The sequence below is a fragment of the Harmonia axyridis genome, chromosome 3, assembly GCF_914767665.1.
Source record: "Harmonia axyridis chromosome 3, icHarAxyr1.1, whole genome shotgun sequence".
NCBI classification, from domain to species: domain Eukaryota; kingdom Metazoa; phylum Arthropoda; class Insecta; order Coleoptera; family Coccinellidae; genus Harmonia; species Harmonia axyridis.
In genome coordinates this window covers 55,717,264-55,743,000 of record NC_059503.1, presented here as the reverse complement: position 1 = coordinate 55,743,000, position 25,737 = coordinate 55,717,264, and the positions used below count along the sequence as shown (strand labels likewise).

At 36.3% G+C, this 25,737-nt stretch overlaps 1 protein-coding gene across 1 annotated transcript; it reads right to left on the bottom strand.

Annotated features, from left to right (window-relative positions):
- Nucleotides 1-4,715: 4,715 nt before the first annotated feature.
- On the bottom strand, nucleotides 4,716-19,905 carry LOC123675477. The gene is made up of 4 exons (XM_045610836.1): nucleotides 19,829-19,905; nucleotides 5,966-6,118; nucleotides 5,668-5,755; nucleotides 4,716-5,132 (listed from the first exon to the last, which is right to left on the bottom strand). The coding sequence occupies exons 1-4, from the start codon at nucleotides 19,903-19,905 to the stop codon at nucleotides 4,716-4,718; spliced, it is 735 nt and encodes a 244-aa protein (XP_045466792.1).
- Nucleotides 19,906-25,737: the final 5,832 nt, after the last annotated feature.

The following is a 25,737-nucleotide window of genomic DNA, read 5'->3' as shown; positions in this document are numbered from 1 at the left end:
ATATCTATCTATCTATCCAAAGATTAGGGATTAGATCTTTGTATCTATCTATCTATCTTTTAGGCCAATTGAAAAGTCCACAGTCTGATGCATAGGTTGCGGTGCTAGTATTAAATCCATATGATTTTTAGTTAGTACCAACCTTTAAACGATATGTGTCAAAATTTGACAGCAGTCCGACCATTAGTTTGTGAGATATTGCGTTGTGAGTGTAGCTACTTTTGTTATTTGAAAAGAGATGGAAAAAAGTATTTCGTGTGCAGATAAAATATTGCTTTTTGAAGGGAAAAAATACAGTTGAAGCAAAATCTTGACTTGATGAAGAGTTTCCGGGGTCTGCACCAGGAAAATCAACCATTGGTATGCTAAGTTTAAACATGGTAAAATGAGCACCGAAGACGGCGATCGCAGTCGACGCCCAAACGAGGCAGTCACCGACGAAAAAATCAAAAAAATTCACGAAAATCATGAATAGACTCACGCCTGAACAACGCTTGCAAATAGTGCAATTTTATGTCGAAAATAATGGTTCTGTGCGGAATACGTATCGCGCACTACGTCCATTTTATTTTGTTCAGCGATGAAGCGCATACTTCTGGTTGAATGGCTACGTCAACAAACAAAACTGCCGCTTTTGGAGTGAAGCTAAACCTCAAGTGTATGTCGAAACACCGTTACATCCAGAAAAACTGACTCTTTGGTGCGGTTTATGGGCTGGTGGAATTATTGGTCCGTACTTCTTCAAAAACGATGATGGCCAGAACGTTACAGTCAATGGTGATCGGTATTGAGCCCTGATTACAAACTTTTTCATTCCTGAATTGAACAACCATGATGTCCAGGAGCTGTGGTTCCAACTAGAAGGCGCAACATGTCACACAGCTCGTGCCACAATCGATTTATTGAAAGACACGTTTGGTGACCGCCCAATTTCACGTTTTGGACCTGTGAATTGGCCTCCAAGATCTTGTGATTTAACATCGCTAGACTACTTTCTGTGGGGCTATGTAAAGTCATTGGTCAAGCCACAAACCCTTGACCATTTGGAAGAGAACATTCGCCGATATACGGCCACAAATGTTGGAAAAAGTAATCGAAAATTGGACGTCCAGATTGGACTACATCCGAGCCAGCCGTGGCGGTCATATGCCAGAAATCATATTATTCAAAATGTAATGCCACAAGATTATCTTACGGATAAATAAAATTCATGTCAATCGAATAATCCCTCGTTGTTTTATTGCAATTTAAAGTTTTATAGCTCTAAAAAAAACACCCTTTATTTTGAAACCGTTGACACGATTTTCCGACCACATTCATAGTCAAAAGACATTAGGTACTTAGATCTGGAACAGGTCACTTTACTTTTTCAATTTTGCATAATTTATCCTCATAGGAATGTTGTTGATTTATCAAAAACAAAATTACAAGTACTTCGAATATTTTCATTTAATTTGGGTATTTGGGACGATTCACTCGGTCCCGCCGAAATCCATTTCGCCTTCAGGCAGCAATTGAGTCGATTGAAAAAATAAAAAATGTTATCGAAAAAAGTTCACTCCAACATGGAGACAAACTTACACGAGACAGTCGAGACACAGCCAGGGCCGTCGTTAGCTAAACTGCCGCCCTAGGCAGAGACCCATTTTGCCGCCCTAGGCAGAGACTCATTTTGCCGCCCTAGGCAGAGACCCATTTTACCGCCCTAGGCAGAGACTCATTTTGCCGCCCTAGACAGAGACCCATTTTGCCGCCCTAGGCAGAGACTCATTTTACCGCCCTAGGCAGAGACCCATTTTACCGCCCTAGGCAGAGACTCATTTTGCCGCCCTAGACAGAGACCCATTTTGCCGCCCTAACAGAAGCTAACTCCACAGAATGCTAAAATTAATGGATAATCGAGGACCAGCGCCTGCTCAAGAGTTTCTACCGTTCTAATTTTTATGGATTCAAATTTTAATCCAATAGATGATTTAGGATAAGTGGAATGTAATAAACAATAAACGTGCTCAACTGAATTCTAATTATAAGTGATAAAATATATGAATTGAGTTCAGGTTTCAGATGCTTCGTTTTTTTTTCTTTGATATGATGAATATTTATTCAAGATGCAAAGATGTTTAAGATTAGTAAATTTGATGAAAAAATCATCAGTGGAATTCGTTCAAATAAAAAAAGAATTCTTTAATTCGTTCTTTCAGTAAATGTAGATAATGTCGCCCTCCATTATTTGCCGCCCCTCTAGAGTGGGCCCTGCAGTTTCAGGTCCCTAGCTCAGTTTCGAATTTAGAAAAAGCTTGAAAATTCGAATGCGCCCACACCCAACACTAGTTAATTTGATATAAAAAATGAAGAATATTATAAAATGATGGAATGTTGTGTGAAATAATAAAACTTCTTATATTTCTTGAGAAGTATCAGTTGGAAGTGATGAAATGGAATCGTTTTCTTATATTTTGCATTCCATTCTGAGGAATCAACATTCTGATTAGGGAATTGAATTGAAAAGAACATAATCCAGAACCCCAAGTGGCCATAAAATTCGGCAACGTAAAAGGAACACCGTCAAGCCTGATGAGTGCATGTGTTTTTTTAGAGTCAATAACTCGTAAACAGCACTATGAGGGGATCACGCCACATCTGGATATTTATGAGTATAATATATAATGCGAACCGTTTATGGTTTTTGATGTTATTAAAATTTGTCGGTATTCCTTCCTGTTGTTGCTGACTGAATTAAATCTCATTTGGTACTTTGAATTTCTACACATGTGATTTTTGTTGATAAAGTTTGAAATGTCGCCCTTGAATTTTGCGACCGCCTACCCTACCTACCACCTAGCGATGGCCCTGGATACAGCAAATCACAACAAAGCGAAAAGTAACCCGAATTCCCGCTTCCCGAATAGTGCATAATATAATAATTGCAGCTCGCCCTGCAGAATAAGCATGCCTAAAATCTATTTTTAGAAGCCGCCTTCAAAGACCTAGGAATATTCTCGATTTCTCGTCGCGCTGATGTAGATAAAGCGCTAGACAAGAAAGCGCGTTAGGCATGCCGCAGATCGTTTACTTCTTAAAGAGAAAATGAGATGAATACATATACAAGAATCGTGAGATTGAGATGGATATTATGGAACAGAGACCCAGTGGCCAGTGCAATCCCGAATGATGTGAAATTAAGGTTCATCATCATCATCATTAAGCTTATCCCGTCCACTGCTGAACGGAAGCCTCCCTTAACTCTAGCCATCTTTTTCGGTGTTGTGCCGTGTGAATCCAGTTTCCAGCTAACCTTTTTATATCGTTTGTCCACCGACTAGGAGGTCATCCTCTACTTCTATATGCCTCATATCTAGGTCTCCACTCCACAAGTCTCTTCGTCCACCTTCCATCACTCATCCTCGCCACATGTCCAGCCCAGCTCCACTTGAGCTGTAAGATAGCTTCAACTGCGTCTCTTACTCCTGTTCGTTTTCTTATGGTATGGTTAGGTATTCTATCTCTGAGGGTAACTCCCAGCATTGACCTTTCCATTCTCCTTTGCATCACTTGTATTCTGCAGATGTTCCTTTTTGTTAATGTAAGTGTCTCAGCTCCATACGTGAGAACAGGCAAAATACACTGATTGAAGACTCTCCTCTTCAAGCACATTGGGATACCAGTTGTTTTCAGTACCTACATGCCGGAGTGTACCAAAGGCCGCCCACGTCAAACCTATTCTTCTTTGGATTTCGTGAGTTTGATTATCTCTTCTAATGCCGATCTCATAGCCCAAATACTTTAACGGGTGTTTTTTTCGAGGTATATAATTTTAAGTTGGCATTACTGTTCGAGATGGCGACCGATTTAACAGTTGTCAAGTGATTTATTCTCAGTTTGGTTCGGCAATTCATCATGAATAGACTCACGCCTGAACAATGCTTGCAAATAGTGCAATTTTATTTCGAAAATAATGGTTCTGTGCGGAATGCGTATCGCGCACTACGTCCATTAGCGATGAAACGCACTTTCGGTTGAATGGCTACGTCAACAAACAAAATTACCGCATTTGGAGTGAAACTAATCCTCAAGTGTATGTCGAAACACCGTTACATCCAAAAAAAACTGACTGTTTGGTGCGCTTTATGGGCTGGTGGAATCATTGGTCCGTACTTCTTCAAAAACGATGATGGCCAGAACGTTACAGTCAATGGTGATCGGTATAGAGCCATGATTACTAACTTTTTCATTCCTGAATTGAACAACCATGATGTCCAGGAGCTGTGGTTCCAACAAGACGGCGCAACATGTCACACAGCTCATGCCACAGTCGATTTATTGAAAGACACATTTGGTGACCGCCTAATTTCACGTTTTGGACTTGTGAATTGGCCTCCAAAATCTTGTGATTTAACACCGCTAGGCTACTTTCTGTGGGGCTATGTAAGGTCATTGGTCTATGCGGATAAGCCACAAACCCTTGACCATTTGGAAGACAACATTCGCCGTGTTATTGCCGATATACGGCCACAAATGTTGGAAAAAGTCATCGAAAATTGGACGTTCAGATTGGACTACATCCGAGCCAGCCGTGGCGGTCATATGCCAGAAATCATATTTAAAATGTAAAGCCACAAGATTATCTTGCGGATAAATAAAATTAATATCAATCGAATAATCCATCGTTGTTTTATTGCAATTTAAAGTTCTATAGCTCTAAAACAAAACACCCTTTATATATGCATTTGTTCTAAGTTGATGTTATTAACTTTTAGAGGGCTGCTCAGTACCAAGTTTGTCATGTACTGAGTTTTTGATAGATTCATTTTCAAACCGAATTTTTCTGAGACATCGTTTTGCATATCTAACATGTATTGTGCTTTTCGTATGTTGTTGGTTATAAGCACAATATCATCCGCAAAGCAGAGATGGCCTATCTGCTCACCATCGATGTTCACTCCTGTTGTACCCCAGTCCACTCTCTTCAACATGCTCTCCATCAACGCAACAAACAATTTAGGTGAAAGAGTGTCGCCTTGTCTTACCCCTCGATCGACATCAAACTTATCAGTGCTCTGATCTATGGATACTCTAACGTTTGCTGTAGCGTTGTTATATGTATACATATATGTTCGATAATTCCTGAGTATCTGAGTATAAATTGAGGTTGAAATGGATTAATTCTATTAATACGTGTGATTTTCATAATTTATTTGGTAATTGACTAGAGATCATACAACACGTTATCACGTATGTAAAAGTGGCTCCTCAAAATACAAGATTTTTCTGTACGAATATTTGTTGTTTCTTGTGTTCCTACTATTAGTTTTCTTGTGTACTAATATTATACATTCATGTAGGAAATTTCCATTTAAAAAGCACTTTACCTGTGGTTTATTTTTTTTATTATCTTTTGTTTTGCTTTGGAATTTCATCTTTGTTTACATTAGTACGCACTTCGGTTGCGTCGATCACCCCTCCATTCTCACCTGTCCTCTGCGCTGTACGTTGATTGCCGCTATCTGAGAGTCTGACTTCTTTCAGAATTTCATATATCTTTGATTGCGACGTGTAGCGTTTGAATGCAGGATCTTTTCCGCGAGGTTACGTGATTTTATGATTCCAATCACTGTACTGCAGATTTCGTCCTTCCACCAATTCTTGTTCCTTACCTTTGTTGCTTACCTTCTCTCTTCCGTGGCCTACCCTGTCTGTATTTAAGCCTCTCTTATCGGCCCAAGAGAGTGAAATTCTGTGATTTCCTATTATATTCCTGCTACAAAAATCTGCCCTTTATACTTTGTTCAGAACAAATTTCCTCTACGTTTTGGGATGGAGGGTAGCCAACTAAAGTCGGCTTCTCTGAGCTCAGATCAGTTTGATTTACTCATGAGAAAACTGAATGAGATATCTACTGATATTTCCATACTTAAAGCTAATCAACAAATCCTTCAGTGAGATCTTTCTGAGTGTAAATACATACTCGAGAAGCACTCGTCTGAAATACTTCGCCACAACGATACTTTGGCCACCCATTCTCAAACCATTGATCAGCATGGTTTGGATATTGCCACTTGCTCCTCCAGGATTGATCTCTTGACTGAGAGCCACAGGTCCCTCAAAGACGTTGAAGATTCTACTAATTAAAGGCTATCAAGATTTGAAAAGTCTAAGCTCTCCACTAGTACCTGTCCTAATCCAAGCATGCAACCATCCGAACTGCTTGATCGTCTTTGGAGATCCCACAATGTTTTGATCCGTGGTGTACCCGAGACGAATTTCAATGAGGATTCCTCTGTTGTTTCGAGGATTCTTGATTGTGTAGCTCCTGATGCAAACTCGCACCGAATCTCAGTTGCAAGAATTAGCGCCCCTTTTACTTAAAAGTTTCATTCATTAACCCAATGATTGCTACTAAGATCCTGAAGAATAGAACAATGATTAAAAATAAACCTGATTGCCGAAATTGCAGCATTTTGGACGACAAGACACCTATGCAAATCAACGAACTTAGCGAGTTACGTGAACAGCTCAAGCGCAGAATAAATGCAGGAGAATCTGATATTAATATCTATCTGGTACTCCTGTTATCACTAATATATCAGATACCAAACAGCCAAAAAACTAAATTAGCCTGCTGAATCCTGGCTTCACCCGTGAATCTTGAGGTACGACAGCACATCTACAATTGGTCACGAATTCCTTCTCGCTCCAGTCTTCAACACCTTGGCATTCAAGTGAAAGTGTGTAATTTTATTGTGTTATTTTTTCTCCAGATAATCTTTGTTATTTTTCGCTGTTCAAGCACTTTACCTTGTTCTCCTCTTAAAAAAAAAATATTTTTTCTGTGAGTTTATAGGCATTGCCTAAACTTTAATCGATGTTTAATAATAATAATAATAATTATTATTTATTTGGTGAGGCACTGTCTCACTTGTCTCATAGGACAAGCCGCCACTGCTTTCTGCCCGAAACTGGTTCAAATGCGGTCTCCTCTCACACACACACATAGACAGTTCGCAGGTGCATGTTCGGCATCGTGTTAAGGCGTTCGACATATTGTTTAATCGGGTATCCTACTACACTGAACGTCGACCGCTGCTCGATTCGGCCCCAAAGAGATCGCTGCTGCCTGTTCGAACTAAGCAAACACGACACCAATTTACCCATATGGGCAAGAATCGTGGATCCTACATGCGGAACGCGCTTGTCTACCGCTTGTTCTTGTCGCTTTCAACTTCACGCTCTCTTGAACAGCGGATATGGAGAAGGACAGGAGCAAAGTGGTTGGGTTTCTGTGGTTTAAGGGTGATTTCCTCCGATGGGGGTTTCTTGTACGTCTTCAATCGGTTGATCTAATATACGATAGGTTTTGTTTGGATTAGGTGTAATTTGAGATTTATGTCGATGTGTGGTTCAACACAATAGATATGTCTTCTTGAATTCTCTATGGTTCAGATGATACGGTCTGCTTGAAATTTTATTTCATATTAAAATCCAAAATATCAACTCTGTGGGTTTTATGGACACGAAAATATTAGCAGCTAACAGTTGTTTTGGTGTCGAGGTTTTTTGAGCTGATTCTATATCAATTTGATGTCCTGAATTCAAATAACGTAATCATTTTTACCTAGGAGCTCAAATTTTAAAGATATACAATTTTAGAGAAATTTAAGTTACATTATTTTAACTTTAATCCGTAAGTGTAGTAAACAAATATAGATACGAAATTTGATTTAACTTATACAAAATACAATATTATATCGTACTAACAAACAAAAGAAAAAACATTAAATAAATCAAATAGTCTCTCAACACTTAGAAAGCTTCTTTTCCACGACATTCTTGAATGTTATTTTTAATAGTCCCTTTTTAAACTCCAGCAGTAATCTGCTATCATGTGTATGTCCCATCTTGCTTGATAGCGGTCCTTCACAACTTTAATACCTTGGTGAAATCTATCACATTGTTCCTCACGCATGTCTCCTAAATTTTCTGGAAAACGGTCTAAGTGGCCGTGTAAATAGTGTATTTTAATACTCATATTGCACCCTAAGGATTTGAAACTATTAAGTATCTTGTTTACCATTTCAACATAGTTTTGAGCCTTATGTTTGCCTTTTTTTGTGCTCAACTGCCGCATTTCCACCCCTATATATGCAAAACATTACCCATTCTTTTCGAGAGCCTTTAAAAATTAGTTCATCAAGCTCAACTTTATACGTAACGGAGAAAGTATGATTTTTTCTCTTTTAACCAAAGCGTCGTTAATGACATTCTTTTCCCCAACGTCCATGTTTCCTCTTGTAGGCCAATCTTTTCTGACCCAGTGGTGTGTTTTGTCCCTACTATTCCATAGGCACAAGAAACACGGATATTTCGTGCTGCCCAAGAAGACAGTTCACCATTTTTAAGTCTACACAAATCCATTGATGTTCGTGAGACTTTATCTTCTGCAAGACCAAAGCTATGGTATTATTATTCTTCTTTCAGTTTCGTTGAGTGAGCTTGTGGTATTGAACCATATTTACTCAATTACAGACTTACAATAAAACCATTGTACCTACATTAATGAATATAATATAATAATTTTAGAACTTTCATAAATGAATATACTGAATGAAACCCACTTTGGTAGATAAGTTGATATATCTTAAAACGTAGAGCTGATTGAAAAGAAAAACGGATTGCATGTACAGATTTAGCGACCCAAATATAAAAAAATGTTTTTTTCGGCAACCGTCCGGGAAGTGCTCACTTCCCGGACGCTTTTTCTCTGAGAAAGTAGCATTTCCCGGCCTAGTCCGGAAAGTACGTACTTCCTGGACTAGGCCGGAAAAGAATCATAGAATCCATAGCAACCGAGGTAACGGCTGACAGTTTATATGAAATTAGTTGTCAAAAATTTGCATGTTTTTTATCACAATCGCAATAAAATACGGAAAGCAGCAGCGATAGTGTTATTTTACATGGTTGCCGAAAAAATATTGTACGCAACACGCCCGAAAATGGTTTTTTCGGACTCACAGACTTCCAGGACTCGCTTACGCTCGTCCTGGAATTTTGTCTATTCGTCCAAAAAAACCCTATTTTCCGGACTTGTTACGTAAATGACTATTCTGTTGCCCTGTTTTATTTTCGATATTCTCCTGGTTCTGGTTACGAAATTTTGTTCGGAGTTCGAGCCTTTTCCATTCTTGACGTCCCGGGGATGTCCAATTCAGGTCTGTACTGCATGGACCTTTTCGGGATGTTTTGAAAACGTCCATTTCTGAACGTACTAATTATTCTTTCTTGGCAACTTTCTCTATTCTTCAATTTACATTGGGGACACTGAACTTCCGTTCAATAAATCAATAAATATTAATAATTTCCTCAGTCATTTTATGTCCGATGTTTAACTGGGTAAGGTACTCCCTTGAGACTACTCACAAAATAGGAACGGGATCAATCCCTGAAGTCAAATGGGAGATCTCAATCACTGCCGGCTTTGATTCACGACAGTAGTGTGAGATTAAAGTGTATTCAGTGGTAGGTATAAGATGTGTTACACCTACAAGGAATGATTTATTCGACAAAATTTTTTGATTATATCTGAAGCATGTTATAATAACGATCTCAATGTTTCCTTTTTAATATTTTTTGTAGAAATGATGACTAGAACTGGAACAATTCACGCTTCAACACAGTCGCAGTTCGCAAAACTAAAGCACTCTTGGGTCGTCATGAAGCACCTTTTTGGTAGGTTTTGGCAGTTAGTGATGTGAAGAATAGAGAATATTGCTGCTGTATTGTATCCATTATCTTGCAGATTCTCATGACTAGTCGCACTGCTGAACATCACACCTGTTATTCTGGCTTTTGACCAACAAACTTCATTGGTGATAAATTTCTTTCCAGCGAGCATTCTTTTGAGGTCTGAGATCAGGAAGAAGTTGGTGGGGCCAGATCTAGCGAATACGGTGGATGCAGAAGCAGTTCGAAGCCCAATTCATACAATTTTGCCATTGTTTTCATTGAATTGTGACACAGCGCATTGTCTCGATGAAACAGCACCTTTTTTTTTCTTCAAATGGGGCCGTTTTTTAATGATTTCATGCTTCAAGCGATCCAATAACTATATAATATCTTTATAATAATCGCTGTTGAAGGTCTGACCTTTTTGGAGGTAATCAATGAATATTATACCTTGCGCATCCCATAATACTGATGCCATAACCTTGCCAGCTGACTGTTGTGTTTTTCCTCGCTTTGGATTCGTTTCATCGTGTGCAGTCCACTCAGCTGACTGTTGATTGAACTCCGGAGTGAAATGATGGAGCCATGTTTCATCTATTGTGACATATGGACTCAAAAATTCAGATTTATCGCACTTAAACAGCTTCAAACACTGCTCAGAATTTTTGATCGATTATGAGCTCGCGCGGCACCCATTTTGCACCCAGCTTGCTTTCTCATGTATAAATATTCGTGTATGGTATGATGTACACGTTCAGATGATATCTTCACAATGTCTGCTATCTCGATTATTTTCACTTTACGGTCATTCAAATTTATTTTGTGAACTTTTTTTGATTTTTTCGTCGATGACAGCCTCTTTTGGGCGTCTGCCGTCTTCGGTGCTCATTTCACCACGTTTAAACTTAGCATACCAAAAAATGATGGTTGATTTTCCTGGTGCAGACTCCGGAAACTCTTCATCAAGCCAAGATTTTGCTTCAACTGTATATTTTCCCTTAAAAAGCAATATTTTGTCAGCATACGAAAGTCTTTTTTTTCATCTTTTTCAAATAACAAAAGTAGCTACACTCACAACGCAATATTTCACAAATTAATGGTAGGACTGCTGTCAATTTTGACACGTATCGAGTGAAGGTTGGTGCTGAATAAAAATAATTTATTTAATACTAGCACCGCCATCTGTGCATCAAACCGGGGACTTTCCAATTGGCCTAATAGATAGAGAGATAGATAGATAGATCTATCTACATATATAGATAGGGGAAAATATCAACTAAATAACCCAACAACAGATATGCTATTGATTTCGAGTTGGATGAAGTAAAACTCTAATGTTACATCTGAGATGACATTATTGATGGTTAACAAGTTGAAAATATCAATAATTGACAACCAGTGAACTCTTCGGTAATTTTGAAAAAATTTAGTGTCATAAGAAAGAATCGTAGTCTCAGTATCGGAAACATAATTAGGATTATCGACAAATATACAAATAACGGAAAAAAAACTGGTCCTAAGGATGTCCCCTGCGGTATGAAATCACTAATCGGTCTGACCATAGATTATTTAAAATCAGCACAAACCACATGCTATCTAGGTCCTCTATAAATTCACCGAAAAGAATGTCACAATTAAAATATTAACGAAGGCAAAAAGGATAATTTCTGAACCGCGGGATTGCACCTTGTACCAGTCGAAATCGCGTCGGCCTTGGACGAAACGTTTGTTGCAGGATGACCGCTCCGCGCAAAAATAATAAAAATTCCGAAATTATTCGAATTTATTTGTCATATTTTCGGTATTCCGTCCGTAGTAAAGCAGCGGGGTGGGAGGCATCTTTATGCGACATCCAAAGAGAATTATGAAGGGTGTTTGGACGTTGAGGACGTTTCATTTTTGACTTTTAACGCTGTGCTAAATGTCAATTCAGAAGTACGGGAGGTTATGTCGGAAATTCCTAGAGTTTTTAAGATTTTGTGAACTATGCTCTACCAATGTATTATTTAACAGGTAGAACCCATGAGGCCTTCATTTGGTCTGATGTTTCTGCGATAAAAAAAATAGCGACAAATGAAAGTGACACAGATACTAGCTCCCAAAAGAGCTGTGAAAATTGTGATAATAAATGCCATTATTGTGTAAGACAAGTTAAAAAAGTGTGAAATGTGGCAAATGCGGCAACAATTTTCTCAAATCTTGCATCCTAAGTTTCGAAAACCAAGAAAATGCAACATGTAAACATGAAATGGTCGAACCAAAGACGACGCATACCCAGTAAAAATGCTAGAAACGGAAAATACACTTCTCAAAAGGCTTTTACAGGAGATGACAGAAAAAAATCAGGCATTGATGGAAGACAATTCTCTTCTTCTAGGAAAAATGGCACAAATGGAGAACCAAAACATTCATAAAAAGACATATGCCGAGATAACAGAAAACCTGGATAACCAAGTAAATATCATAAACTAAACAAATCCCATAACCAAACCTATAATAATGAAATCACAGAAGAAAAATAAAACAGACTATACGAATATAGATCCTTCAAAAGTATAAAATAAACAACTCAACCTAAAATCAGAAATGTAAGCTCTCAGAATCAAGAATAGGTAAATAAACAAATGGAAGATGAGCTCACAAATGAAGATGATGTAGACAAGTCACACATAGAATTCAGAGATAGAAGGAAGATATTGGAAAAGATACAAGGGTAAAATCCTGCTAGGTAATAAATTTCATGACAATTGATTTAGCATTTAATTACTCCTAATTATGACTTTTCATCTTGAGGCTGATATATCATCCCACAAGACCAAGGACATCAACATTGACACAGAAATAAGAGAAGAAGAAAGATTCAACGGAAGATACCGAAGTATTCGATTATCTATAGGAAGTGGTATTGAAATATTTAATTCTGTAATTATATGAGTGTGTGTGTCAAGCAAATTCATTGTACCTGTGTTTTTCTGACCCCATATATCTATTTAAATTATTGAACAAAGGTAATACGAAGTTCCAGAATTCCAAAAATAATTTAATTGTTGGTCATTTTAACACAAAGTTCAAGGGATTGAATTGAAACACCAACAATCTATTACATCGGGAAAGAGAAATATTTTAGGATTCAACAATTGAACGAACAGCTCCCGTACCTTTCAAAATCTCGATATTTTCCAGTCGCATCAATAGACATTTCAGTATACTAAATTTGGAAAAAGTCACGGTTTATAAATAAAGTGCAGCAGGGTACTAACCGTCTGAATTATTCATGTTATATGGAATTTGAATTGGAGATCTCGGACCTTTTCGAAGATCCGAAGAAGACATCATTGGGAATAACTTGTTTCGACAAATTTTAAATGGCAAATTTCGTACAAGAACATTCGCATTTTTGATTTATACATGTCTGGAAGAGTTGATAACATCTGACAACCGTTTTACTGGTGCAATTCTCGAACCAAAAACTGGGTGTTCTGTTCAGATGTTTTGTTCGAAAAGTATTTAGGGAATGAGTAGGAATCCACGGCTTGGCTTGATTTTCAACCAACTTGGCTTGAGTTGAGCTCAACTTGATTTCAAGTCTAGCTCGAATCAAGCAGTAGTTTTTCAATCTCAAGTCAAGTCAAGTATTTATTTATTAAGTACTTGAATCATATCAAGCTACTTGATTTTTAGCAGTTTTCTCGTGTAGTGTCACATCAATAAAAAATGATGAAATGAGAAGGAACCTTGCGAAAAACACTTTAATTTATTGAACTTATTGTAAAAAAAACGTGAATATCAACTTTCTTGATATTGAGGCATCTTATAGATTTGTCGCCTAACCTATTGCGGGTTTCTGTAACTGTAAGAGCAGCTCTGGAGAATTGTCTTTCAACAGGAGCTGAAGATGCTGGCGTTGATAAAAAATCTTTGGACAGTTTGGTCAAGTTTGGAAAGATATTTTTGAAACTACCAAAATCTACTAATATATTTCATAGAAATGTGAAAAAACTACTAATCAAACTACTAGTCAAACTGGCGAATGCTTCAGTTTCTCAGCGCTCGAGGAATCCCCTTATTTACTCTTAGCGCTCACGAGATTGCAGAAATATACGCCGTGCGGCGCGTGCATATCAAGCTCAAGTAATATCAAGTAGCTTGTTATCAAGTCAAGCAATAAATATTATAAAATCAAGTCAAGTCAAGCTCAAGTATGGACTTTTTCACGAGCTTGATTTTCAAGTATAGTAGTTGGTTAGAATGTCAAGCCTTGATGAATCCCTAGGAATGAGGTAAGCTTCCAAACTACAAAACTCCAAGAGAATTGGTAGGAACACCACCTTCAGTATTTCTGTTGAATTTTGAACTGATTATTTGGAAATTATTGATTTCGTATACAGGGTGGCCACTTTTTCAATGGGATTGTATTGGTAACTTTTAAACCATAAGAGTTAGAAGGTCGGTCAAATGGAGAAAAAGTTGCATGCATAGAAGCATTATCAAGCAGTTCAAACAAATCGAGATTATCAGGGCCGGTTTTCGAGATATCATAAGAAAATTAAATTATGTCATTTTGATTTTTCTTTTTTTCCCACTTCATTTCAAATATCATCAAAAAATGTTACAGGAATTTTTTATTTGACACTAAATTATCCTCAATTTGACGTAATCAGATTTCGTATCCAACGTTTCGTACTCTCTGGGCCACCCTCAACTTCATTTTTTTCAATACGGACCTGCATATTTTATGACATTTTTCGAAATAACTTTTAACATTGAATTCAACGATATATCATACAATAGCATTCAAAGTAGATTTTCAGGTGATTTTGACCCTTATCCAATTTTCTTTGGGTCGGATCTGTATTACCTTCATTTAGTTTAATTAACAACATGCAATATGCAATAAATTTCTATAAGAAAATCAACTTACCCATCTTGAACTAAATGGAACATATTTGGAATCAAAGCAAGAAACCAGTATACTGGTTTCTTGGATCTTCTTTTATAATAATCATTTAAATATTTCAATTCATAATAATTAAACGAAAGTATGATTTAGTGAAAGAAAAATCAAATGATTATTCGTAAAGTAAATGAAAATTAATGAAGTAAGTGTTCGAAATGTCCACCATTTTGTAAAATGCACTTTACGGTTCTGGAACCCATACTTCTTATACATTTGCTTGTTTGGTCTCCTTGAATACCTTCCAAAACATTCTCAATTTTCTCGCGAGGTATCACTATTGTTGTATTTGTCATTTGTTCCGTTGAAACAAATTACAGAATCGAACTTTATTTTGAGATCATTACGATATAATTTTTGCAAGGCTTGGTATTCAAATTTAAAATCATTGTATTCGCGTGTCTTGACTATTTTATTAACAGCAGTTTTTGAAAAATACCATTCACTGGCACCAGTTCTCGATTTTTTTTCTGGGTTCTATTGAATTTGGGTCAGAACATATCGTTAATAGACTTGTTTTTTTTTACATACACACCATTAAATTTGGATGACGGTCAAAATCACCTGAAAATCAACTTTGAATGACATTGTATGATAAATCATTGAATTCAGCGTTAAAAGTTATTTCGAGAAATGTCATAAAATATGCAGGTCCGTATTGAAAAAAATGAGGTTGAGGGTGGCCTAGAGAGTACGAAACGTTGGATACGAAATCTGATTACGTCAAATTGAGGATAATTTACAGTCGAATAAAAAATTCCTGTAACATTTTTTGATAATATTTGAAATAAAGTGGGAAAAAAAGAAAAATCAAAATGACAGAATTTACTTTTTTTATGATATCTCAATAACCGGCCCTGATAATCTCGATTTATTTGAACTGCTTGATAATGCTTCTATGCATGCAACTTTTTCTCCATTTGACCGACCTTCTAACTCTTATGGTTTAAAAGTTACCAATACAATCCCATTGAAAAAGTGGCCACCCTGTATATTGGAGCTAGAATAAATGTGATATAGCATTTGGTGTTTGTAATAAATTCCATGTTTAATAATTTCCAAGAAAAGTCCAAGGTCTCTTTTCAAACGATTCAATCAATTTTCCGATATCTCCTCAAGCATTTCAATATGTACTACTTTTTTTATCTGTCCCATATTTTTAACTCTACTTTTCAATGGTTCAAGTTTGAGTTTCTTAGGTCAGTACACTCCAAAATAGTTTTTCTATCAATATTTTTTGGAAAAGGGTTTTCTAATAAAAAGTTTCATTCTGATATGAAAAAAATCTATTATATTTTAAGAGAAACCAATTGTGTTTACTTCATTGTAAAGAGTAAGGTATGCCATCAACGATAAGAAACGATATCAGCCAAATGGCCGCTATGGCTATGGTGGCAGCACCAAATCCTTTACATGAAATTTTTCGTGACCAATTCACACATTTGCGGTTATATGTCCTCAATAAATCGTTAAAAAATGGCTCTGTGCAAAATGGGTGCCGCGCAAGCTCACGATCGATCAAAAGCAACAACGTTTTATTGAATCTGAGCAGTGTTTGTGCAATAAACCTGCATTTTTGCGTCGATATGAGACAGTGGATGAAACATGGCTCCATATTTTCACTCCGGAGTCCAATCGACAGTCAGTTCAGTGGACTCAACACGATGAACCGAATCCAAAGGGAGGAAAAACACAACAGTCAGCTGGCAAGGTTATGGCATCAGTATTCTGGGATGCGCAAAGTATAATATTCATTGATTACCTCCAAAAGGACCAGACCATCAACAGCGATTATTATATAGCGTTATTGGATCGTTTAAAGGAGGAAATCGTTAAAAAACGGCCTGATTTAAAGAAAAAAAGGTGCTGTTTCATCAAGACAATGCGCCGTGTCACAAATCAATGAAAACAAAGGCAAAATTGAATGAATTGGGCTTCGAATTGTTTTTGCATCCACCGTATTCGACAGATCTGGCCCCCAGTGACTTTTTCCTGTTCTCATACTTCAAAAGAATGCTCGCTGAAAAGAAATTAAGCGCCAATGAAAAAGTAATCGCCGAAACTGAGACCTATTTTGAAGCGAAAGACAAATAGTACTACAAAAATGGTATCGAAAAGTTGGAAGATCGCTATAACCGCTGTATCGTCCTCGAAGGCAACTATGTTGAATAATAAAATCGAATTTTGTCAAAAAAATGTGTTTTACTATTGTAGACTGGGGACTTTTCAATTGGCCTGTTATCACATTATCTGGAATTGAATTGATAACCTCTGAAATAAAATTTTCCTTTTCTGAAATACAATTTGCTATTTCTGAAATTTATTTCACTATTCTGAATTAAAACTTTGATTTTCTGAATTCAAACTTCCTAATCAGAATTTCAATTTCGTTTTTCCGAAATTGAATTAACTAATCCGAAATCCAATTTTTCTTTTCTGAATTACATTATCCTATTTTGAAATTGAACTTCGATTATCTGAACTACAATTGGAAAAGTTGCAGATCTCATTTCAGAAATTCTCGACCGATCGGAACTAAAATTAGAAGAGAGAGCCATTTATGAGTCATCGAGCATAATTCCCATTAGACAAGCCCATCATTATGTAAACTCGTCATTTATCCCAAAAAAGGAGAGACCAACGCGAACGCGCCGAAGACAAAGCCGTAAACTGATTTACGACACCAGCGCCTCATGAGGCCGGTCCTAAAACAATGCAAATGTTTACGCATCGGTTCTTCACACCGTCCCGACAAATTTGTCGTTCTTCAGACTGTTTGCTGACCCTGTTTGTACGGATCATTACGTTGTTAGCGTACGTTGTTTGCACAGTTGTCGAAAATGTCCTAACGTTGTTCTCTTTATCGTCTTTTCTCGCTTGTTAACCTGTACCCGGTATTTTTTTGGTTGTTTGGGGTTTACGACGGTTTTCGAGTGGATTGTATCGATGTCCCGCATCAGGGTTGAGGTTATGTTGATATTTCGGATTCTTTCGAGATTTGCGGGGTCTCGGTAAGTGGGGTATCGAGATATTTTGCTTTGTGGGTTTGATGTTTGTCTTTATGCTAACATTTAGTGAAATCTAGTTATGATGTTGTTAGATGGAATGGTCGTATACACACCAGTAAAATTTGAACGAAATTTGTAGTTCATTTTCTCTTTAATCATTCTGTCGATTTAAGCAATTATTTTATTTAAATTGTAGCATAATTCTTCGGGAACATAAATATTCAATTACCGTTTCAGTTTCTTAGTTTGTTGTTATATACAGCAGCGAACAAGCAAGCAAGCTTTTATTTAGAACACCTTCGAAGTGAATAGTTGATATTAACGAACACTCAGATGTTGCCTCATCTTTTATGAACAATGAATAGATTTTTTTTTTGGAATTGCGATATTTTAACCTATTAATAATAAAATAATGAAAAACAGATAACGGAATACTTTTAGACTGCGGTTAAAAACTGCGTTGAGAAATATAGAGTGTCTCATTTGAAAAACATCAACTTTGCTCTAAATCACTGAAACGGTAATTAATTTGTATGATCTGTTATGAGTATCCTATAAACCATAAAAACTACAGAAAAAAATTCTGGAATTTTCGGAATATCTCGAACAGAAACCAAGATACAGCGAAATATTTGAAACAGAAATTTTCCAGAAACGCCCCTCAATTTGAGAACGAATCAAGATATCTATGATTTGCTTCCTGATATCTGATTATTGCGAAAAAAGAGCTCGGGGTCTTCGAAGATTTTTTCTCTAATTCTTGTAGTTTTTGAGATGTTTTCAGTCAGCATCGGATTTGGGAGGACGAAAAACGATATCAACCAAATGGTCGCCACGGCAACGGTTGCAGGACCATAATATCTTTTCATATTTCCCATAAACAATTCGCACATTTGCGACTGGATGTCCTAGAAAATATATCGCGAATTTCATCTTAAAGATTTTGAATCGATTGTAAAGCAATAGCATAGACATTATTTCTTATGTAGTCCCAAAGAAAAAGATGTTAAATCACAAGATCTCGGTGGCCAATTGTGGTCACTCCTTCGCAAAATAATCCTGCCAGAAATCTTTTGTTCCAAAATTGTGATTGTTTGTTGGTTGTGTGGCATGTACCGCAGTGTAACACTTGCACCAGCCTGATTTTCGAATAATATGGCCCACTCATACCACCAGTCGACAAATGCACTAAAGAGTTGAGGATGAAGAGCCTCTTCAACAATAATTCTTGGATTTTCAGAGCTCCAAATGCTTAATATTTCAGCAATGATTGATTTTTCGATGAAAATCTGGATCATATTGATGCATTTCAAGGCAATTCTTGTGTTAACATCATTTTGAAAACCAAGATCGACGGGGGGAATTAACAAATCTGGGTTTTCGTCAACACTGCGGGCTACAGCAGCAATATTCTCAGTTGCTATTGAGTGAAGTACATAGTTTCGATATTTCACATCACTAACTTTTTCCAACAGCTCAAATTTTTCCAGCAGTTTCACCACTGCCGGCCGAAAAGTTGGTTCAGAACGACCCAAAAGTGCTTTAGTTTTGCGAACTGTGACTGCAAAATTTCCACAATTTTTCTATTGAACTTTAACAATTTCAATGCGTTGTTGAAGCGTTTATCGTTTCATTTTTAGCAATTCCATAATTTCTAATTGTTAAATGTAAAAAGATGACAGATTCAAGATGACATCTCCCAGTTAGCGGGCTATTCGAAATTGAACCTCTTATTGTAAAATTCTTTATATGACATTTTTCAATGTACTGTGAAGTGAAGTAAAGCGTTCCTGAGATATTTCGGGGTAGCTAATAGTAAAAGGTGAAAGCTGAACAGGATTTGGCACTTGAATATGCTCAGTATTAATTTATACTTCGTTTTCGTCTTTAGCTAGGGACTTCTCCCTGTTTGCTAGGACTTTGCTTCTATTCAGTAGATTCAGGTTTCTTTTTCCAATGAGCCGTTCATGTTTGCAGATGTATGCAATTCTATCTGACGCCATCCTATCAATATGGTCTCTCCATCCCCTCCTTCTTTGCCTACACCACTTGACAACATCCTGTACACCTAACCTTTCTCTTATTGACTTGCTGGTCTATCTATCTCTCAATGGTACTCCTGAAATCCTCCCCAAGATCTTAATACCTATCGTTCTGAGCTTCTGTTTGGTTCTCTGATTCCGCATGTGTTTCTATGTCGTAGGTCATATTTGGGCGTACCATCGCTTTATAAATTCATACCTTACTTTCTCTGAGCATGTATTTGTTTTGCCAAACTATTGTGTTTCAGTTATTTACGCTGTCTTAATAGCTTGTTGTTGGACATCTGCATCTCTGTAGCTGGTGATTTCCACTCCCAGATATTTGAGGCTCATTTTCTGATGAATAATGGCGCCTTCCAGTTCTAGTTTGCATCGAACCGGTTCTTTACTTATTACCATGCTTTTAGTTTTGTCACTAGATATCTTCATGTTGTGTTGTTTGCTGACAATATTGAAGAAGTGCAATAGCCTATGCAGATCATCCCCACTATCCGCCAGAGAGAGCACATCGTAGGCAAAGCAAAAACATTGTTTGCTATATTATGGCTTTCAAAACGGTATCCCTATTTTTACTTTGAGACGAGTCTTTCTCGAGCCAAGATTTGTGTGCGCCCTCTTCCGGGGGTATTGTGTTTCGTCCCGAGATCGCTGGTGGACTCATCAGTTAGGCTATCCAGCGATCTCTGCCTAAGACATACCTTATCACATATCGTTGAGAAGTGACTGTATTGCAATGCGACGACCCCGGGGTCGATGTAAGTCGGCTCATACAGCCTATAGCGCCATCTCGGAGCATACCAGTCACTTCACCTTCAAAATATATATCTGGCGGTCCATTATCAGACTGAACAGAAAGGGGCATAGTGAATTTCCTTGGCGAATACCAAGGTGATAGGTTCTGTGGGTCCATCGCTAATTTTAATTGTAGTTGAAGTATTACGATATATATCGTAGACGAGTTTGATTAGAATGTCTGGAACATGGTGTTCGTTCAATATTTTCAGTACATCATTTCTTTGTACCCGGTCAAGTGCCTTAGTCGACGAAGCACATATATAAGGGACTCGCTCTGCTCGCCGAAGGGGCTCCGCCCCTTGGACCCCGTCACTATGCCGGTAGATCCTTCACTGGGTATCCCTCTAGAAAATAAAAGATTTTTTTCGGAAACCTTGTATCGTTAGCTGATTTCAGACGATTCACTCGGTATACTATGCTGATTCTAGGGTGGAATTCTATATGATTTTTTTTCCTAGAACATACCGTTTGGCCCTTGCTCACATGAACATATTTGATGCAAATAACTTTTCATGACGACAAATCAAGGGCGGTCCTAGCCTTAAATTTTGAGGGGGTTTGCCGTTATGAGCTTCGAGTATTTCTATGGGACCAAATCCCAGATTATACCGATATCAAGCCTTACCTCTCAAAAATATTTATATTTAGATATTCATATCAATATTTATATAAGGCGTACAACTTTGCGTCCGCCGTTTTGCAATAGATGGCTGTAACGGTAAGTGGTAGTAGAAATAAATATATCGTAGATGTCATACAATAAGTTTAGGTATTTGTGAACATAACGCCATTGACATGTTAGTCGATTTGTGTCTGCATCATAAAGTTATTCACGATCAACCATGTTAGCTTACGAGCCAAATTCTCGTCATTTGCGGGAGGTTTCAATTTTCTACTAAAATATATAGTCAGAACGATATTGGTGGAAGAACGTACCAACGATATTGTTTATGTTTAGGTTTAGTTATTTTCTGGTACATCAGTAAAATGGCTTGTTCCGTTTGATTAAATAAATAAAGAAATAGATGAGTGGTTTCAACGCTTCAAGAATGGTGATTTTGATGTCGAAGACCAGCATCGCGGTGAAAGAGAGAAGTTTTTTGAAGATGCAGAATTGGAGGCAATAATTGATCAAGACTCATGTCAAACTCAACAATAATTGTAGGATCAATAGGAGTGTCACTAAAAGCCATTTCAAAACGCCTGAAAGTCATAGGAATGACTCAGAAACAAGGAAATTGGGTGCGGTACGAGTTAAAGCCGCGAGGTGTTTGAACGACGTTTATTTACTTGTGAACAGCTGCTTGCAAGACAAAGACGGAAGGGGTTTCTGCATCGGATTGGGACTGGAGACGAAAAATGGATTCATTACGATAATCCCAAGCGCATAAAATCATGAGGATATCCTGACAATGCTTCCACATCGACGGCCAAACCGAATATTCACGGTTCTAAGGTCATGCTCAGTATTTGGTGGGACCAGCTCGGCGTAGTGTATTATGACTGAAAGAATCACAGGCGATCGTTATCGAACGCAATTAATGCGTTTGTACCGAGCATTGAAAAACAAACCGTCGCAATACAACGAGAGAGAAGATGAATTGATTTTACTGCATGACAATGCTCGACCCCATGTTGCGAAAGTAGTCAAGATATACTTGGAAACGTTAAAATGGGAATTCCTACCCCACAACCCTACCCGACGTATTCTCCAGACGTTGCTCCCACGGACTATCACTTGTTTCAATTAATAGCACACGGCCTGGCTGACCAACACTTCCGATCTTATGAAGAAGTAAAAACTTGAATCGATTCGTGGATCGCTTCAAAAGATGACCAGTTTTTTCAATTCGTACGCTGTCCGAAAGATGGGAGAAAGTAGTGACCAGCGATGGGCAATACTTTGAATTATAAATGTATAACCAGTTTTTTACAATAAAGCCTCGAATTTCGCAAAGAAAGTTGTACCCTTATGTATTTGTTGTATTATAATACCATTATTTACTTATCAGGGTTTTAACCATTCAGGTAGAAATTTAAAAAAAATTACATTGTTTAATAAGAAAAAAAGAAGACAATTGGCAACTACATCACAAAATCTAATTTGGTCTTTAAAACTTTTAACCCTTTGAAAACCTTGTAATCACAGCGTCCTCGTCAACATCAATGTCCCTATAAATGTTCAGGAGGACAAAATACTCCATAAAAATGGAAGCAAACTACTGAATCTTATTATTATCCTCTATGATAGAAAAACTTTATTCAAATCAACAGAATTTTCTCACACCAAAATATCACAGTGATATATATCGATATTTTACTCTCACATATTCCGATACATTTCGATAGTGTCAGAAAATATCGATACAATATATAGATATCGATAGTTTTCTGACCTTTGCCCATCCCTAGTGTGGATTTGCCGAACGCAGTCATAACCATAAACAAAGATTTCTCTATGATCATAATTGTCAGTCACACGCATGTCTTAAAATTTTGTTGAAATATAAATCGTATATTGTATTCTTTAATAATGAATAAACCGATATCAACCAAATTCTCAGATCTCATTTTTCCAGAAATGGCAATTTCTTTCTTTGAAGAATTTGGGAGAAATGAATAATAAAAAGGTGAGCGTCAGTCTTTCAAGAAAGTTATTCATGCTTATAGGTTTGTAACAAATTTTTAGAGAATATTGAATAATAATATAATCCCAACATTAAGATTTTAAATTAGCACATTTCTTCTTTCTAGAGACATGTATGATGCATAAGTCCAAATTTAATTGATGATTGGGTGGGAAAAATTGACAAAAAAAGTTTATGTTTGTTAGTTAAGTTGTAATCCTTTTTATGGTCCTTTTTTTTGTTTATTTAATAGTTACAATAGACAATTATTAGCATATTTTTCTCTGAATTTCAACTTTGAAAGAAAATTTGTCGTTTTATGTCTTGCCGATGAAAATATTGATATTCTTGTAAGTCAATTCAAAATGAATAATAGATATATTTTAAGGGCTATCATTCCATTGGATATTTACTTGTGGGCCCTAAAATGAAGTTACATTTATTCAATTGACTCATTAATAGAAATACTACCTGAAATAAAGAAATTGCATTCAATGTTTATTTTCAGTTTTGACAAATATTGAATTTACATAATCGTTCGATAAGATCTATGAAAAGACCTACAGTGAGATTCTTGTTTCAGGAATATTCAGTATAGCTGTAATAAACAAACTGAAAAGAGGCAGAATGAATAATAGATCTACCTTTCGGATACCCATATCTGAGAAATCAGGTTATAAGAAGTCCCTCATTTCCAAGGTTTATCAATACATTTTTCAGTTGAGCAGCAAATTATTCTTCTATTCCATATTTTGTGAAGAAATACAATATAATTGCAACAATTTGAAGGACCTATTGGAAATTCCTGACGAACTAAGGAGTTTTTTAGTATCTGAAGATTGTATTGATGCTATGTTATAGAACGAGACTTGTGGCTCTGGGTTTTACTCAGAAGTGAATTAAACAGGGCAATTTATGTCCTATATAGTAAATAAAATTTTGATAGATAAAAGTTTCAAAAGATCAACAATTGATCATAGTATTTACATAAATCAAAAAATAACTGGCTTACTATTGTTGCATTGTACATGGATGACTTTTTTGTTTTAACTAATGTTAATTCTGAATGAATTTTCTGATAGAAAATTTTATGATAAAGAAATTAGGGGAAGCTAAAAAATGATTAGGGATGAATATTACTAGAAATTATGGAAAAGGTAGTAAAGCTATCGATTATATTCTTCAAATATGTATTGCAATAATTCAACATGTCTGATTGTGAACATGTGAAAACTAAATTGAATTTTGATTCAACAAAAGAGAGTTGTAATGATGAACCATATAAGAAATTAATAGGTTTATTTATATCTTCAGCAGTATTAACTAGTCCTGATATAGCATACTCTGTTAATTTCTTGAGTCAATTTAATAATTATCTCATTGTTGAACACTGGAAAAGTGCAAAACTCATTTCAAGATACAAAGATCATTGTTAAATTTTTACTTCAGTCAAAAGGAACTGAGTATTTGAAATCGGTACTAAAATTGTATCGGCCAATACTATTGACCCATATTAGTGGGTTCGATAAATACATTTACTTGATTTTTTCAAATGTTAACTTTGGATCTGAATCAATGAATAATTTAATTCTTACCAAAATGAAAAGCAATGAATAAATCAGTAGGATAGCATTTTTGAAATGGCCATATAGCACCTATTCCTATAACGATTAAAAGATTGGAAACTTTAGTGAACAAATAGGTAGGTATCAACATTTTTATACAAATTTGATCATTCATTCATGACATGGAAATTTTCAATAAATAGTTGCTTTTTAAAGTACTTTATACCTTCATTGAATTGCTGGAAAATTGATACCAATTTCGAAAGTGACTGCCATGTTAAAATTCTTCATATACTGAATGATCCTTCAAAATTTATTTCTGTCGTAACATTTTGACTAGTATTTCAACTGATATATTCCATACGTCATTGAAATCAATATCTTCAAAGTACTATTCGAAAGACTTATAATGGAATTTAGAAGAATATGTCTTTCTCAATTTCATAGTCATATATGATATGATGCATAAGTCCAAATTTAATTAATTCACATCTAAAGTGAATGTTATTTTTAGAAATATTCAGTATAGCTATAATAAACCAACTAAAAAGAGACATAATGAATAGACTTGCCTTTCAAATACCCATGGCCTATGTTACCTCATAAGCAATTACCTACAATATCTTATCTTGGTGAAACAGGGTATATATAGTTGAAATTATTAGTATGAAAGATTTGACTTATATTTTTGCACTCCTCTGTCGTAAAAGTGTATATTTTAGATATTCAAAAAACTCATGGAAACTTTTGACTGTTATCTGACTAACTTGGCTCTTTTTTTCCAGTAATAAAGCCAATTGTGAATTATCTATAAGGAGTTTTTCTATCTGTTTAATACTGTTTCATAGTAGCATAACTTTTACTCCAATCCAAGACTGAATTGATGAATGAAGCTTCTGTTCTCTTTGGTAGTTCCATCTTCTGTCGCAATAAATTCAAATTCTCACGAAAGGAAATGTAGTTTTATAGATTGTGGAAAATAAACGAAAAATTCCTGAAATAAAGTAACATTCATCCAATTAATTC